We start from the raw sequence: 17,497 nt of genomic DNA on the forward strand, positions 1-17,497 counted from the left end.
GGGGCAGTGATGGACAAAGCCCTCACCCCCTCTGCCCTCTTTGCTTACTGCACCTGCCTCCCATAGGGACGGCCACGTCTCCCTGCAAGAGTACATGGCTTTCATGATCAGCCGTGAAACCGAGAATGTCAAGTCCAGTGAAGAGATCGAGAGTGCTTTCCGGGCCCTCAGCTCCGAGGGCAAGCCTTATGTGACCAAGGAGGAGCTCTACCAGGTAGGGCTGGGGAAGGGCAACATTCCTTGGGCACAGCTGGTGCTGAAGGGTACACCACACACACAGACTCAGAGGCCTGAGTCTGCTGGCAACTCCTTCCCTGTGGGCACCTAAGGTCAGCCCTGGTGGATCTGACCGTGACTGTACCATCATCTCCCCACCAGAACCTGACCCGGGAACAAGCTGACTACTGTGTCTCCCACATGAAGCCCTATGTGGATGGCAAGGGCCGCGAACTTCCAACTGCCTTCGACTACGTGGAGTTCACCCGCTCTCTCTTTGTGAATTGATCAATCCTCTTGGCTTCCAGACAGCCTGACCCACATGCTTGCCCTGCTATCTGTCACCTTTGCTGCATGTCACTCCCTCTGCTTTCAAGGACAATATTCCAGACAGCGCTACTTTCCAGTGTAACCATAGCCTGCTTAGCTTGGGGTAAGACTTAGTAGAAAATGGTGCTTCAGTAAACCGCTTACTTCCAGTCACAATCACCTTGTTGCTGTGGGACCCGACCCTGTTTGAGCCGGCTGCCCTCATTCCCACTTAAATCAAAGCAGCTGGCTAGTCCCCCTGTTTCCTTCCCAAATCCTGTTTTCATGTACAAGACAAAATAAAGGACTCAATTCTCCCTACAGGCTTTGCTCCTCTTTATCCTGCTTAGCACTCAGCCAGCCCCAGTGGCCGCAGGAGACACCCCACCCTGCTGCTCCTCCAGGCTCTCAGGTAGCGATTTCAGCTTCCAGCTGGTCCAAGTCCTCGGCCTCTCGGGGTCCTTGTTCCGTGAAGGCTGTGCTCAGCTGCCACACTTTGACCACGCCCTTAGCATCGCCAGCAGCCAAGAGCTGCGTCTGCTGGCTGTTAAACTCAAGACAGTAGACAGGACTTCCATCCTGGGTTTGTGTTATGGAAACCGTGGGTTTCTGTGAGCTTTTCTGGAGGTCAAACAGTTGTACATCACCTGCAGGGAGGGAGACAGGTTCAGAAAATAGAAACCACAGCTTTTCCCATGCACCTCAGGATGAGCGCCAGGGGCCTGAACAATACCTATCCTAACCCCCTGACTTCTGCACTTAAAGGCAGGTTGTATGGACCGTGCCTACCTTCCCCAGAAGCAGCAGCAAAAACCAAGGGGCGCACAGGGGACCAGCGCACAGCAAACAGGTACTTGTGAGAGAGCTGCAGTGAGGTGAGAGGCTGGGCCTGCAGCATGGAGTACAGGTGGACGTGGCCATCGGTCCCAGCACTCAGGAAGAGATTCCTAGACCGTGCAGAAAGAAAGACCGGCTTGTCAACAGTGACATTCTGATTCTTTGCAATTTGGTGGTTGGTTCCAGGGCTTGTCCCTTTTTTAGACCTGTCTCAGATTTGGAGGCCAAGGGAACTTCCTGTGGTGGTGACAGCTTGGGGCGGGGTGGCCTTCCCTGTGCCTGAGTGGCAAGTCCAGGCTGGCGCCCCTACCTGTGAAAAGGGGAGCAGCTCACAGAGTACACAGGGCCACCATGGGGAGAGAAGGTGAACTGCACCGGGGCCCTAAGTGGCACGGAGCTGGGCATCCGAGTGAGAGCAGCTGCTTCCGCTGCCAGGGAGCACTTGAGGGGGAAGCCACCTTCTGTGCCCAGAACGAAAAGGCTGGAGTCAAAGCTGGAGAAGGCCACCGATGTCACCCCCACCTCAGTCTCTCCTCGGGGAGGCTGTGGAAAAGCGGTGTCAATGATAAGTCCTGGCAGCCAGTGGGCAGGGGGAAGAGCACAGGTATGCATCCCGCGGCCCAGGAGCCTCACCTTCTTCAGCTTGGTGCTCCGGGGCAGCTGCTGCACAGCCAGGGCAAAGCCCTTGGAGAGGCGCAGCTGGCCAGCCCCACTGCCCCTCCAGAGCAGCACCCTCCCATCCGTGGCCGCACTCAGGACCTGGAAGCGGTGGCTATGCCGGGGTTCCGGCAACCATAGCACCTGAGAAGCAGAATAGAGGGGAGCATCCCAGGGTCAGCCTCACCCCCCCCCCAGCTGTTCCTTGTAAGGGTAAAGAATTCTAGGGGAATCTCAGAGCCCTTCCCCCAGGCCACTATGCCAGCCCCCAGGACAGCAGGCTCAGGCCACCCGTGTAGGAGGCTGGGGAAGAAGCCTGTGCCCTAGAGGACAACTGGTGGAAGAGCCCGCTCAGAATGGAGCTGCAAGAACACCCAGGCAGCTGTCCAACCTCCAACTCCCTGGTAACCAACTCTGGAGCAGCTGATGCCACAACCCACCGTGACCACCATCACTACCCGTGCCAAGGGAATGGGGAGTGACTTCCTGCTCCACCCACCAGCCTCCTGACCTGATACACTGGGTCTGTGTGAGTGTCATCTGTCAGACCTGTACGCCAAAGCAGTGGGTCCTCAGGTCGGCTCATGTCCCACACCAGCACTTCACCACTGTACAGCCCCCCTATGAGGATGAAGGAAGCATTAGCTCAGCCACACCCGCCTTCCATCCCAGGTAGCCAGGCCAAAGGCCTCTTCTGATTTCCTGCAAGGACAAATCCTAATTCCTGGGCCTTCCTTGCTGCAGCCCAGGAGCCATCCCCACAGACAGCTGAGGCCCATGCCCAGAACCCTACCCCTCCAGCAGGCACATCTGCTGTTAACACTGAGAACAGCCCCCCTCTCCATCCTGTTTTCTCACCCTCCCTCCAGTACAGCCAGACTCAGCCCCTTCCAAACAACTCCTTCCTCCAAGCCCCACAACCCTCACAGGGACACACGGCAGATTATCCCCCAGCTGTAGACAACCCAAGGGCCATGGCAACCTCACTTTCTACCAAGTGGCGTGCCCTGGTCAGAAGCTGACAGTCCAGCAAAATGCTTCCTGGCTGCCTGCAGTTAAGAAAGAGCCTTGGGAAAAGAGGAGGCTGCGAAGGGCTAGGCGCTCACCTGCAATGTGGGAGGGCTGTATGGGATGAAAGGCCAGGCACATGACAGCACTGGGCACCTCCACCACTACTGATGGCTGATGGGGGTTCAGGCCTTGGCGGTCCAGGTTCCAGGTGCACACATAGGACTTGAGTGTACCCCAGTCTCCATCGTCTAGCCTGCATAAGGACATGCCTAAGTGACCTATGGGGCTCTAGTCCCCTCCTCTACCTCTGCCCCACTAACCACTCCCCAAATTAGCCTGTGTCCCCTTCACACCCAGACTGTACTATGGGTATATGTCATACATTCCCCTGTGGCATTCAAAAGGGCACAATGTTCTCTAAAAAAGAGTCCCTAAGCCAAACACAATGTCACTGTAGGTGGCCTGTCTTCATACCCTGGGTGTTCCAAAAAATGGCAGACACATGCAGACCCTGCCCTTGACCTGGGGGATAGCTGACTATGTGCAGAAGACACCTGTAACTCCAGCACTTAGAAAGCTGGAAAATAAAGAGATCAATGCCACTGTGAGCTACACAGTGAGAACCCCCGCTATGGCAGAGAAAAGTGTTCACAGCCCCGGAGTGTGTGTCCATACATGGTGAATGGAGACCACGGAACATCCAGCGACAGAAGCCAGAATAAGGGCTGGTGACCAAGGTAAGCCCAACTCAGGCCTCACTGCCGGGTAGGGGGAATGGGCCTAGCGGCATGGGCTCTCAGTACCTCCTCTGCTCTTTACCCTGCAGCTCTGAAACAGAAGCCTAAACAAGGCTTCGGATCCATCACTTCCCAACCTCCCCAGTTGTCACTCACCGACCATAGGCGCAGGCCAGCACAGAGCCTGTGGTGTTCCAGGAAATGCCAGTCACATGCAGACCCTGCCCTTGGGCTGGGGGGTAGCCCAGGGTGTGCAGACAGGACACCTGCAGAGACAGGCCATTCCTGGCCCTAAGCACTAAATCCACCTAGAAAGGGATCCTCAACCTGTAGGTCACAACCCTTTTCACAGGGGCCACTAAGACCATTGGAAAGTACAGGTGTTTTACAGTATGAATCTTAACAGTAGTAAAACTACAGTTAGGAAATAGCAACAAAAGTAACTATGGTTAGGGGTCACGACATGAAGAGCTGTTTTAAAGGGCCACAGCATCAGGACGGTTGGGACTCCTGGACTAGTAGGTAGCCTCAAGGCAGCATAGGAAAGCCACACCCAGGCCCAGGCAGCCCAAGACCTAAAATAAAAGCTGCCCATACCCACTATCAGTCCAGAGGAAACTGCAAACTACTCTGGCTTGGGCCCCAGCCCTCTAATCCCAGCACTTGGAAGGCGGAGGCAAGAGGATCATCATGAGTTCTAGGCCAGCCTAAACACTAAGTACCAAGCTGACCAAGGCTACTTAACAAGACCTTGTGTAAACCTCTTCCCCCAAAGGCAGAAAACATACAGCCTACACTTCCAGAACCTTGGATGGGGGCCTGAAAAATCACAGCTGAGACAGGTTCCAAGCTCACATGTGGGGTGAAAGCTAGAAGGTGGTAATGGCTGTACACAGGGAGAGCATTAAATGCCACTGGCCTGCACACCTACCAAAGGCCAGCAGGCCAATTTTATTATGGATTCTAACACACCAGTGGTGGAAAAGCTTTTCAGTGTCTCAGTGCTAGCCTCAGGGTACTGGGGTGACAGGTATGTGCCAACATGTCTGGCTCCACTCCCTGTTCCCCAAAATCAAGCCTGGGGAGTCTTTCTCAGCAGGTGAGAGCATCAGCAGACCCTAGAGAGAGAGGCACAAAAGCAGAGAACTGAAATTCCATGGAAAGCTCCACACCTCCTGACTTCATGATTGGCCAAGACAAGAACCATCCCTACACAAGCCTTCAGAAACACAAGCCCACTGCCAGGGGTGTGCAAGGCTGTGGGACTGCAGCTGAGCCCCCAAAGGCCACAAAGCAGCAGTCCCATTCATAGAGATAGAGAACCAAGGGACACGGGCCCACAGTGTGGTGATGCCTGTCTGCAATCCAGTACTCAGGCTGAGGCAGGTGCCATCCATGAGGTTAGCCTGGGCTACATAGGTAAGTGAATCTCTGAGTTCATGGCCAACCTGTCTGCATAATGAGTTCCAGGCTAGCCAGAGCTACATAGTAAAATCGTACTTTTAGTTTTGTCCTTTGTTTTTTTTTTTTTTTTTTTTGGTTCTTTTTTTCGGAGCTGGGGACCGAACCCAGGGCCTTGTGCTTCCTAGGTAAGCGCTCTACCACTGAGCTAAATCCCCAGCTTGTCCTTTGTTTTTAAAAGGCACTCTGCTTTGGGGCAGCCCACTGCAGCCAGTCTTTGGAACATACACTTTGCTAAATAAATTTCTATTTAAACTGTCAAAATAAGTAAACCAAAACATAGAAATAAAATACAGTGCCGATGGCTCCATCTCCAGAGGCGGAGGCAGGGGGATCTCTGTGACTTCAAGGCCAGCCTGGTCTACAGAGTGAGTTTCCTATCTTGAAAAACCAATTAAAAAAAAAAAAAAGACAGATAGACACCCTTTCTGACCTCCATACTCACAGGTACAAACCCTCAGAGACAGACACACACACACACACATATTAAAAGAAATTAGGGGTTGGGGATTTAGCTCAGTGGTAGAGCGCTTGCCTAGGAAGCACAAGGCCCTGGGTTCGATCCCCAGCTCTGAAAAAAAAAAGAACCAAAAAAAAAAAAGCCAGGCAGTGGAGGTACACGCATTTAATCCTAGCATTTAGAAGGCAGAGACAGGGAGATCTCTGAGTTCCAGGAGCACACACATAAACCCTGTCTCAAAAATAAAAAACACAAAAAAGGGGCTGGGGATTTAGCTCAGTGGTAGAGCGCTTACCTAGGAAGCTCAAGGCCCTGGGTTCGGTCCCCAGCTCCGAAAAAAAAAAAAAAAGAAAAAAGAAAAAAAAAAACACAAAAAAACAAAAACCACCCCCACCCTACAGCTAAGGTAGTGCACTTGGGTGACTGTCACACTAACAAGAGGAATGACAAGAACAGTAAATATTCCTTGTCATCTTGTGGATCTTTTTAAAAATGGCTGGGTTTGGGTTGGGGATTTAGCTCAGTGGTAGAGCGCTTGCCTAGCAAGCACAAGGCCCTGGGTTTGGTCCCCAGCTCCGAAAAAAAAAAGCTGGCTTCCAGCTTACCACATAATAATAAAAAAAATTAAAAATTAAAAAAAAAAAAAAGGCTGGGTTTTTGTTTGTTTTTTGTTTGTTTAGCTGGTTGGGCTTTTTGGCTATTGTCTGTTTCTGAGAAAAGGTCCCTAGCCTCCTGAGTCTGGAATAAAATGGATACCATCATGCCAGGCACATAAATGCTCCTGATTTTTAGTTCCTGAGTTCAAGCCTCACACTGCAGAAACAGGTGTGGTGCTGTCTGCCTACCACCTCAGTACTCGGTGGGGAAAGGCAACAGTTCAAGGTCCGCAGGCAGGCAGGCAGGCAGGTCTAGCTATAGGGCAGGGCGTGGTGATGGAGTGGGCATTCATCATGCACATGCCCTGGTTTCCAAATACAGCACAAAAATCAACGTTAAATTATCTCTGTAACAATACACTGGAGAGGGAGAGGTGATTGAGGCCACTGAGAAGCAGGGTTGACTCTCAGCTGTCAATCCAACTGAACTCCCAGGTCCACAAGGGACAGCCTGGAGCTGTGCCTCGAAGGCGCAAATGCCAAGACACAGACGTTGCCTTTACCACACAGTGCAGGGTTCAGGTTCCAGCTCAGATAACTCAGCTGTGCAGCCCTGGGCGAGGCACTGTACCTTCGCAGGCCTCATCTATAAAGTGGAGATAGTAGGGCTACAGTTGCCCTGAGAGAAGAAACCACAGCAGGTCATAATACCTAGGATGGTGCCAGGCTAGTGTCAGGCTGCCCTGGCGACAACCCCACACCTCTTCAGCCACGCGGTTTTGTTACAGTCACTGGCTTCCCCAAGAGGGCCACCTCCTCCCAGGGTGAGTTGGCTCTACTCGCTCCGCACTGGTGTACTGGCTGGTGCTAGTACGACGTCCCTCAGGGGGAGCAAAGCAACACTCTAAGGAGACGCTGAAGCCTCAGAGGGGCACTCCCAAGCCAGCAGCCCAGGTCTTACCGTCTGCTGCTGCTCAGTCCAGTTGACCTCATAGCCATCGAAGGCATGGCTCTGCCAGTTGTTGTTCAGCTCCCGGACGACCATGGCCTCCACCCTCCGGAGAAAGGCTGCGAGTCTGAGGGTGTCGTACTGGGACACAGGAGCCACAGCCGCTGGCTCCTCGGGAGCCTCTGTCTGCACCTGGGCATCTGCATGTGTCCGGGCCTGCGCAGATGCCTCTGCGGTGGCAATGCCCGCTGTCTGGCAACTTTTCTGGAAGGAGATTAAAACCAGGGTCATGGGCCAGTAAAATGGCTCAGTGCTATCACCAAGTCCAATGACCTGGGTTCAATTCCCAAAGAACTAACTCCTGACTTGCACGCTTCTGTGCAAACACACAGTTGTGATGGCTTCGTGGTTTAAGAGCACATACGGCATCGTCTATGTGGTGATGCTCGCCTTTAGTGCCAGCACCTAGGAGGCAGAAGCAGACTGAGCTCTGTGGGTTTGAGACCAGCCTGGTCTACAGTCCTAGCTTGCTCTCCGTTGCCATGATAAAACAGTAACCAAAATCAACTTGGGGAGAAAAGAGTTTATTTGGCTTACAGTTAGATTTCATCATCGTCAAAGCAAGACTTCCTGTTTCCAGGCAGATTCCTGCCTGGAGACAGGAACTGACTGAAGCAGAGACCATGGAGGAATGCTGCTCATTGACTTGTTCCCCAAGGCTTGCTTAGCTCCCCACTTTGCTCCCCGTGGCTGGGCATCATCAAGAAAACGCCAATGTGATATAGGTATTTTTGCAATTGAGTTCCCTCTTTACAAATGACCCTAGCTTGTGTCAAGTTGACAAAGAAACAAACTTTAACCAAAATAATTGTCTTTCTTTCAGACAGGGATTCATGACATCCAGCGGGGAGAAAGGTAACCACCATAGCTTTGCCTCCTCCCTGCAGCTATGCACAGGGCCAACCTGGGGGAAAGCTGCAGGCACAGATCAGACCAGAGCCACAGCCACCTTTGTGATCATCTTGTCTACCAAGAGGCTCTTGGGGAAAGGCCCAGACCTCTGCCTCCCACCAAGGCTCTGCACATGCAGCCCCTATAGGACCACACTGTCCCTGGCAGCCAGCTGTGTGTACTGTCAGCTTCATACTTGCTCAAAATTCCCAGGTGACAAACTGGCTGTTCCCTCCAACACAAGGTCCCATTTCACCATTTCTGCATGCCCGGTACTTCTCATGGTGTTTGGGGAGCAGATGTGCACGTGCACACACGCACGCGCACACACACGCACATGCACGCACACGCACGCACACACACACGCACGTACACGCGCACACGCACGCACACACGCACACGCACACGCACACGCACACGCACACACACACACACACGCCCTGATCCTGATTGGTACCAGGCACACAAACAGAGAAGAGAAAAGATGAAGACCCCAGTGCTAAGGGGGTTGGCTCTGGCAGGACAGCCAGCCACGTGGGACATAGAAAAGGCCTTGCCAGTGAGGGAGAATCCATCAGGAGCTGCTGTGTGGAAGCTGCTGGAGACAGTCCTACAGCAAGCAAAAGGGACAAAGCAAAGCCTCATGTAGAGGCAGGCTGGTGCCAAACACATTGATGGCTCCTACCTGTGGTCTCAGAACTTGGAAGGCTCCTGTGGGCGCCACACATGAGCACATGAGCACTCATACACATAAAACCATGCACACAGAGGTTGGGGATTTAGCTCAGTAGTAGAGCGCAAGGCCCTGGGTTCGGTCCCCAGCTCCGGATTAAAAAAAAAAAAAAAATGCACACATACAGCCCAAAATAAGGACTGCAGATTCCAATTTCTGCCTCTCAGAACCGGATGCCTGCTCCATGTGGAGTCTTGAGGCACACCACAGTCTGCAATGAGCTGTTTGGGCTGGTGTCTGCTACTTACTGTCAAGGTTGAGCCAATACAGGGGCTGGGGCGCCGGATAGTTAGCTCATTCTAAAGCAGAGGCTCTCAACCTGTGGTCTGGGCCCCCTGAGAGCATATACTGGATACACAGCATATCAAATATGCTATAATATTTATGTTATAATGCACAACAGTAGCAAAATTACAATTGTGAAGCAGCAATGAAATAATTTTATGGTTGGGGGTTACTGCAGCATGAGGACATGTATTAAAGGGTTTTAGTATTAGGAGGGTTGAGAACCACTGCTGTAAAGGGATCTCTGGGCCTGTCCAACTCACTGTTCCGGCCTAGAACTTGGCTTGATTGAGGAAATGTCCTGATGGTTCAGAGAAGCAGCTGCTGGCCTAGCCAGGACAGCAGCCCCCGACAAGCCGTGAGGGCACCAGCTCTGACACACAGCCTGACCATAGGCAAGTCAAGCTGTGCTAGACCTAGGGTAAGCCGGGGCTCAACAGCATCAACACAGGCAGACAGAGCCAAAGCCTCTCTGTGGCCGGAGGTGCTATGGTAACCATGGTGTTCAGGACTCAGGAGGCAGAAGCTAAGACAGAGGCGGGAAGACAAGGCCAGGCTGGTCTACATAGCAAGTTCCAGGATATCCAGAGCTACTCTGTCTAAAAAAGAAAGAAAACCAAGAACAGAAAATATGATCTACTCGGCCACGTGGAAAGTAGAGGCAGGCCGGGTCACACCCTCGTCCTTGGCTACAGGGCAAGTTTAAACCCAGCCAGGAAGCTCGGAGGTTTCTTTAAATTGTTTGGCTTTTTTTTCCTGTTTGCTTGTTTGTTTGTTTTGTTCTTTCTGGTTTGTCTGTTTTTCAGTTGCTTGTTTTCAGTGGAAAAAGAAAGGGTGTGGATTTAAATGGGGGGAGGATTTGGGAGGAGTTTGGGGAGGGGACCATGATCAGAATATGTTATATGAAAAAAACAAAAAAAAGATTTTAAATTAAAAATACTGACGTGTGTGTGTGTGTGTGTGTGTACACATATATTGGAATAAAGCACAAAGTCACAAACCCAGCCCCTTCACCCTCTTTTCTGATCAAACCTATTCACCTGGTCTTAATGCACAAGAGGCCACCAAAGACCCTTGGCTTATCCAGGCCCTTGGGTTTCCTCTACCCCCACACACCCTATCTATGACTGTTCCCTTCCAAGGCCTGTGTGGACACTTGCTGACAGACACGCAATGTGAGAGCAGTCTAGCAGACACACACCTATCCGATCCCGTGTTAAGGACATATAAGACCTCTTAAGAGCACTGAGCAATGCAGATCCAGCAGCCATGCCTCTGGAGTACATTGTACATAAACTGGGTGCCACCCCGATGCACAAGTGCTGCTTCCCCCACAGCAGGGTCTCGAGCACCCCAGGATGACCTTCACCTTCCGACCCTCCTATTTCTCCCTGAACTGTAGGTATATGTCCTACACTGACCCACCAGCTTCCCCCATACTAGACAAAGACTCTACCAAGTGAGCTACACTCCCACTCGGCTGTGAGAGCTTCTGCAGCAAACAGCTTCAAGAGACCTGGACTCCAGGGCGCAGCCAGGCTGGGGGCAGAGCTGTAGTAACTGCTACGTCTCTGGTTAATCTGTGTCTGGTCACACGGCCTTAAAGAGGATCTAGGAACACCTTAATCCCAGCACTCAGGAGGTGGAGGCTGGAGGATTGTCATGAGTTTGAGCAACAACGTCCAGGCATGGCAGCATGCCTGTCAGCCTAGCACTAAGGCTGGGGTGGTAGGAGGATGAGTCACAGGTTTACTTAAAGGCACAGGCTCCAGGAGAGGGCGCCATGTGCCGTGATACACAGACACACCCCAGACAGCAGGCCAGGGGAGGAGGGTACCCAAACATTCATTCCAGTTAGCAGGAGACATGCAGTGGGGGCCTACCCTGCAACCCATGGGATGTAAAAACAGCAATTGTTCAGCTCATATTTCCTGGGTACAACTAGAGGTGGAAAATCACCACCAACACCAAAGAGCTAAGCGTCCACTGAGGAGGAAAGTGTCCTGGAGCTGAGTGTGCACCTGAATGCAACTCAACATCACTTATCTGCACACCTTAGAAGACCAGGGTGGGGCCAGGTGATGGCGCATGCTCAATCCCAGGGCGCTGGAGGCAGAGGCCGCAAGCTCTGAGTTTGAGGCCAGCCTGGTCTACAGAGGGAGATCCAGGACAGAGAAGAACGCACAGAGAAACCCTGTCTTAAAAATTCAAAGCAAGCGGGGTTGGGGATTTAGCTCAGTGGTAGAGCACTTGCCTAGGAAGCTCAAGGCCCTGGGTTCGATCCCCAGCTCCAAAAAAAAAAGAACCAAAAAAAAAAAAAAATTCAAAGCAAGCAAACAGACAAACAGAAAGAGCAGGGGTGGGGCCAGCTGAATGCTCACCACTGAGCCTGACCCCCAGGCCCTACACAGTGGCAGGAGAAGAGCTGACTCCCAAGTCCTTCCAGACACGAGCACTGTGGCATTTACACTAGTGACACACACACACACACACACACACACACACACACACACACAGTGTAACAATCTTTTTTTTTTTTTTTTTTTGGTTCTTTTTTTTCGGAGCTGGGGACCGAACCCAGGGCCTTGTGCTTCCTAGGTAAGCGCTTCTACCACTGAGCTAAATCCCCAGCCCCCAGTGTAACAATCTTAAAAATAAAAACATAAAATAAAAATAAATGAAATGTCATGGTGGAGCAGCTAGCTGTGCAGGAGACTGAGGCAGGAGGTCACATGAACCCCAAGAGTTTGGGAAGCCTGAGCAGAATATCAAGATCTGGTCTCAAAAAAGATACACATGCGCTAGGCGTCTTTAAAGATGATGCACATGTGCAAGATTGGTTTATTTTATATGTGTGTGTGTTTTGCCTACACCATGTGTGCATGGTGTCCTGGAGCCAGAAGACAATGGTTGTTCAAGGTCTGCTGTGAGCTGCCACACGGGTGCTGAGTCCTCTTCAGGAGCAGGGAGAGCTCCCTACCTACTGAGCCACACTCTCCGTGGGCTGCCTGGTACATGGTTATTTGACAACTATCCTTTTCCCACAAATCTTTTGAGGCAGAACTCATGGAATTCAGGCTAATCGAGAACTCACTATGTTGCCAAGGCTGGCCTTGAACACCTGACTCCACCCCTCCATGTCCTGTTTTTCAGCATCTGCACTGCACCCACCATGGAATCAGTAGACACCAGCTACCATACCTGGCCACCAACCCACCTTCTCCTTATAGGATACACCTCTTAGTACTTAGTTATGGCTCAGCATAAAACGGGATTCCCAGGTCACACCACACACCTGCTGTCCAGGGTCACAGCAGGCTGCAGGCTGTGCGTACCTCCAGGGCATCCCAGTGGCTCCAACCATTGCACGGACAGGTACTCCAAAGCACCTCCAAGGGAGCAGCCACTTTCATTAGTGATGGCATCTCCCACAAGGACTAACACACTCGCTAAGAAACAAACGCAAGGCCCAACCCCTAGTAAGAGCCTGTACCCCAAACCCAATCTAACGCTAAAAATCAGAAACCCTTCCTCCTGTGGGCAGATGAGTCTATGTTGAGAAAGAAACCAGGCACGGTGGATCTCTGTGATGTCCAAGACCAGCTAGGGGTACATGGGAGGCCCTATCTCAAAAAAAAAAACAAAAAATAAAAACCAAAAAACAAAACAAAACCAACCTGGTCTACAGAGCAAGTTCCAGGACAACCAGGGCTAAAAAGAGAAAACCCTGAGGTGAAAAAACAAAACACACAAACAAAAACAGTACCCACACTGCTCTTCAGAGGAGGCACTGACTCTCAGAACCCACAGGACAGTTCAGTTCTAAGCAGCTCTGGGACCCGGGCATCTGACACCCTCTTCTGGCCACCAAGAGTACCGCAATCTCATACACTATACAGACAGAACACTCTTACACCGGAAATAGTTAAAAACTGAATGTGATGCTTTCTTTTTCTTTTTTTTTTTTATTTTTTAGATTTATTCATTTATTATATATAAGTACACTGTAGCTGTTTTCAGATACACCAGAAGAGGGCATCAGATCTCTTTACAGATGGTTGTGAGCCACCATGTGGTTGCCGGGAATTGAACTCAGGACCTCTGGAAGAGCAGTCGGGTGCTCTTAACCACTGAGCCATCTCTCCAGCCCGATGCTTTCTTTTTCAATCCACTACTGAAAGGCAGACACACATCACCATGTGCCCATGTTGATTCTCCAGAGGAACTGGCAGAGAGCAAGAGGCACTTACAGCACAAGCTTCCCCACAGGGACGAGGCAGGAAACATCATCCTCCTGCTTATTTTGTTGTGTTTTGAAACAGGGTTTCTCTGTGTAGCCCTGGCTGCCCTGGAACTCACTATGTAGACCAGGCTGGCCTTGAACTCAAAGATCCTCCTGCCTCTGCCTCCCGAGTGCCGCGACTGTAGGTGAACACCACCACTGCCTGGCTGACTGGAAGCATCTTAACAGTTTACTGAAATGACGAAATTAATTCTTTAAATGTTCTTTAATTCCAGCACTCTAGAAGAGGTCACTGGACCCCCGAGAGCTGGAGTTACGAACAGTTGTGAACAGCCATGTAGAGGACGGGAACTCAACCCAGGTCCTCTGCTAGAGCGCTCTTCACTGCTGAGCTGTCTCTCCAGGCCTCCAAAAGTAAGTTTCTTACGGTTTTTGATTTTTTTTTTTAAAGATTTGTTTATTTATATATAAGTACACTATAGCTGTCTTTAGACACACCAGAAGAGACCGTTGCTGGGAATTGAACTCAGGATCTCTGGAAGAGCAGCCAGTGCTCTTAACCGCTGAACCATCTCTCCAGCCCATTATTATTTATTTTTACACACGTGGTTGTTTACACACGTGGTTGTTTTGACCACCATAGGTTTATGCACCACATGTGCCTGATGCCTGCAGAAACCAGAGGAGGGCGTCAGATCCCCTAGAACTGGAGTTAGATGGTTGTGAGTCACCATTTGGGCGATGGGTCCTCTGGAGAGCAGCTAGTGCTCTTAACTGCTGAGCCATCTCTCTAGCCTGTTTTTGAGACAAGGTCTCAGATAGCCCAGGCTGATCTCAAACCTCTGATTCTCCTGCCTCTGCTCTCCAAGTGCTAAACTTATAAGTGGATCTACTGTGTGCCCTTCCATTCCTCTGCCAATCCAATTTTTCCTAAATTTTAGATATAAACCACCGATACCAAGAGGAAAAGTTGCCTGAGTCCTCCTGTCTCCTGCATTCTCACAGCTAATCAAGCAGGTAGGGGTGCTTATGGCCAAGCCCAGACAATTGAGTTTCACCCACAGGAACCACATGATAGACAGATGCCCACCCACACACTCTCACGCAAAGCCTCAGTGAATAAAACACAACGAACGAGAAACGTAAGCATCTCCTTCAGGGGCTGGAGATACTCCCTCCAGTGTGAGGAGGGTTTTTACCTCAGGGTCATCTCTAGAAGTCTATCTACAAGAAAGCTAATGAGACTCTGGTTCAGCCTTTAAAGGGGGGAAACGTTAGACTAAACTGATGATTTCCAGTTAGGAATCTCCCAAACTCCTCAGCCAGCAAGAGCTGTTTTGAGCATCCTGCGAGGCCAGTACACAAGTCAAAGGCTTGCTACAACGCCACAGTGCACACTATAAGTCCTGCTTCTTGCTTTCCACTGCAAGGGCTTCCATGTCCCAGGGCACGGAAAAGGGCCTAGAAGCCAGACCAGAACAGGGCATGAGACCGAAGGCCAGAACAGGGCATGAGACTGAAGGCCCACATGGCTGGGTAGGAGGCAGACTGACCACCTGGTCAACAACCGGAGTCTTCCCTTCTGAGAAGCAGCTAGTACACCCTGAGTTCTGCAGTACCCTACTTTGGTCTAACCTGGGAGCACTCTCCCTTTTCCTCAAGGATTCTCCTGCCCGTTCCAACACCTCAAACAAATGTGCTGACCCAGGCTCCAGAGTCAGTCAGTGCTCACACTTGAGTCTTCTCAAATGCTGGGTGTCGGTGAGACCTCTACAACTCAACATCAGTAGTCCCTGCTCTGTCAGGAACATGACACACCCATGTGACATTATAGTACCTTCCCTACTTACATGGTTTATTGTAGTCCTGAAACACCAGAAACACCAGCCCTCTCCAAGTTCCCGCCGGGAAGCCCAGACACACCAGCACAGTCAGGACCAGGTTCCTCCTTACCTCATCATCTGTGTTCTGATTACACTAGAAAAGCAGAGCAGGGCAGTGGTACACAGGCCTTTAATTCCAGCAATCTGGAGGCAGAGAGACCGCTGGGATTTCTGAGTTCAAGGCCAGCCTAGTCTCCAGAGCAAGTTCCAGGACAGCCAGAGCTACACAGAGAAATCCTGTCTCAAAAAACAAAAGCAAACAAAGACAAAGGAACATCGAAAACCATTTAAGCTAGCCCTTAAGGTGCAGTCTGATCCTTGCAAAAAAACAGAGTAAGGCTGAAATGCCAGAAAACTACCGTTCACAAAAAAGAAAAAAAAAAAAAAAAAAAAAAAAAAAAACTTTCCAAAAAAGGCCCGTGGCCAAGCATGACACCATGCGTTAGATTCCCAGGACCCACGTGGTCCAAAGAAATAACTAACTTGTGCAAAGTTATCCTCCAGCCTCCACAGGTGCCGTGGCACATGCATGCTCCACCACATAAATTAATGTCATTTAACAACATGGAACCCCCAAGAGTTTTGTTGTCCTGGTTTCTTTTGCTGTTGTTGTTGTTGTTGTTTTGGTTGGTTGGTTTTGGTTTTTGGGTTTTTGTTTTTTTTTCTCCTCAGAGACTGGGGAAAGTCTAACGCGAAAGCACCCGTGAGTTAGTTTTTGCACTAAAATACAAAAACACAACGCTTACTCCCCGACCTTCCCGCCCGCGCTGCCGGCCCGCGCCCTCACCGGTTCCCCACGGATGCCCTGCACACTCCTCCACTGAGACGGCACAGACGCCACGCCCAGGGTCTCATCCTGCAGAGGCGCGGGCCGTCCCCGCCGCTCCCCGCCGCCAGCCCCGCCAGCAGCCAGCGCAGCAACTCTGGCGCTTCCAACCCGCGGAAAAGGCCTGGGCGATGCGCTAATTGCCATGGCGACGGCCCCACCCTTTCGCGCCTGCGCTCTGAAACATGACCTCTGCGGGTTTCGCTACCGCAAGCGGAAGTCCGAAAAGAGGAAGTGAAGCTGTCTGCGCCGTTTTTGAACTGGTTGCAGCACCGTCTTTAAGGCCCAGAAGAAAAAAAAAAAAAAGAAAATGTTTTTCAGCCAATACAACAAAACAGCAGTGTTTTCGGAGTGTCTTATTCCTAGAGGCCATTTTAGGGTCGGGAACAGCTCTTCGGGGTATAAGGAAAAGAGCGGAAGTGAGGCGTGGGCTCCAGGTTCAAAGATGGCGCTGAGCGGCCCGGCCCAGAGGCGAGGACGGCCTGCTGCGGCCTAGTAGGCCGTGCAGGTCTGGAGTACTCGACTGGGCTGAAAGCAGCCGAGTACTCCAGAACGGTACATTGGGCCGTTTTAGCTGGCAGCATTTCCAGTGAATTGGAATGATAATGGAAAATATTCATACACAGAAAGTGGGGTTGAATGGATGGGAAGTCCAAATGAGAAAGTTTACATAAACGGTGATAAATAAAATGCTTGTTAACTTAAAATTAGAGACTAACCGCACGGGATGAAGTTGAGCTCGATGATAGATTGCCCCAGGTTCAGTCCTCAACACACAACTACCAGTTAATGAGTGTGTCTACAGTTTGTCAAGCAAAGCACCCAAAATCTTTTATCTGATTAAATCCTTAGCCTACAAAAGCTACTATTTGTTTGTTTGTTAGTTGGCTGTTTTGCCTTTTGATGTGCTGGGGTTGAATCCGGGGACTTCCTGGAAGCCAACCCCTATGTTCTACCAATGAACTACCCCTATAGCTCAACTGTTAGAACTCCGGTACCTCTTGAGTGTGTTTATAGCCACACTTTGGAACTGTCCAAAGTCACCCAGTAAGATCCTACAGTTGGCCCACCTGATCCCCAAAGGAAGCCCGGGCCTCTAGACAGTCATCTGCTAGTTTAGTCGTCTGGGTCTGTTTCCTCTTTTCTGTGACTGGAAGCCTGCGGAGGTCTAGCTCACAGGACTGGATCCTCCTCAGCAGATCAGCCAAGGCCACGAAAGCCGATTAGATTAGCAGCACTGGGAGGAGTAATAAAAAAAAACAATAGAAAAGTCTTCCTAAGAAGGACTACTTTGCAAACATCACCAAGGATTCCAAAAATCATACTTGGGTGCTCAAAGGTTA

At 50.9% G+C, this 17,497-nt stretch overlaps 2 protein-coding genes across 16 annotated transcripts in view; one reads left to right on the forward strand and one right to left on the reverse strand.

Moving 5' to 3' along the window:
* Positions 1-846, forward strand: part of Sptan1 (spectrin, alpha, non-erythrocytic 1) — a 64,871-nt gene extending 64,025 nt beyond the window's left edge. For 14 of the 15 annotated variants that reach the window (XM_063284505.1, XM_063284503.1, XM_063284507.1 and 11 more), the window contains 2 exons: positions 67-214; positions 379-846. In XM_063284505.1, the coding sequence (XP_063140575.1) occupies positions 67-214; positions 379-504 (274 nt within the window). In that variant the 3' untranslated portion in view covers positions 505-846. The remainder of the gene's footprint in view (positions 1-66; positions 215-378) is intronic. The other variant, NM_171983.3, reaches the window with a different exon arrangement.
* On the reverse strand, positions 838-16,916 carry Dync2i2 (dynein 2 intermediate chain 2). Its single transcript, NM_001005542.2, has 10 exons — positions 16,874-16,916; positions 16,116-16,430; positions 7,246-7,497; positions 3,924-4,033; positions 3,126-3,283; positions 2,531-2,640; positions 1,996-2,163; positions 1,673-1,905; positions 1,315-1,472; positions 838-1,172 (listed from the first exon to the last, which is right to left on the reverse strand). Exons 2-10 carry the CDS (start codon positions 16,299-16,301, stop codon positions 934-936), a joined length of 1,614 nt encoding a protein of 537 aa, NP_001005542.2. The 5' UTR covers positions 16,302-16,430; positions 16,874-16,916; the 3' UTR covers positions 838-933.
* Between the last annotated feature and the right edge of the window lie 581 nt (positions 16,917-17,497).

This window comes from Rattus norvegicus, chromosome 3 (assembly GCF_036323735.1).
Source record: "Rattus norvegicus strain BN/NHsdMcwi chromosome 3, GRCr8, whole genome shotgun sequence".
Lineage (NCBI taxonomy): Eukaryota > Metazoa > Chordata > Mammalia > Rodentia > Muridae > Rattus > Rattus norvegicus.

Excerpts from the sequence above, each read along its gene's own strand:
- Dync2i2 (NM_001005542.2), bottom strand. The coding sequence starts at position 16,301 with ATGGCAATTAGCGCATCGCCCAGGCCTTTTCCGCGGGTTGGAAGCGCC. Across the intron at positions 2,164-2,530 it reads ACACAGACCCAGTGTATCAG|GTGCTATGGTTGCCGGAACC; the intron begins GTCAGGAGGCTG and ends TCTGCTTCTCAG. Across the intron at positions 1,473-1,672 it reads AGCTGCTCCCCTTTTCACAG|GAATCTCTTCCTGAGTGCTG; the intron begins GTAGGGGCGCCA and ends TGCACGGTCTAG.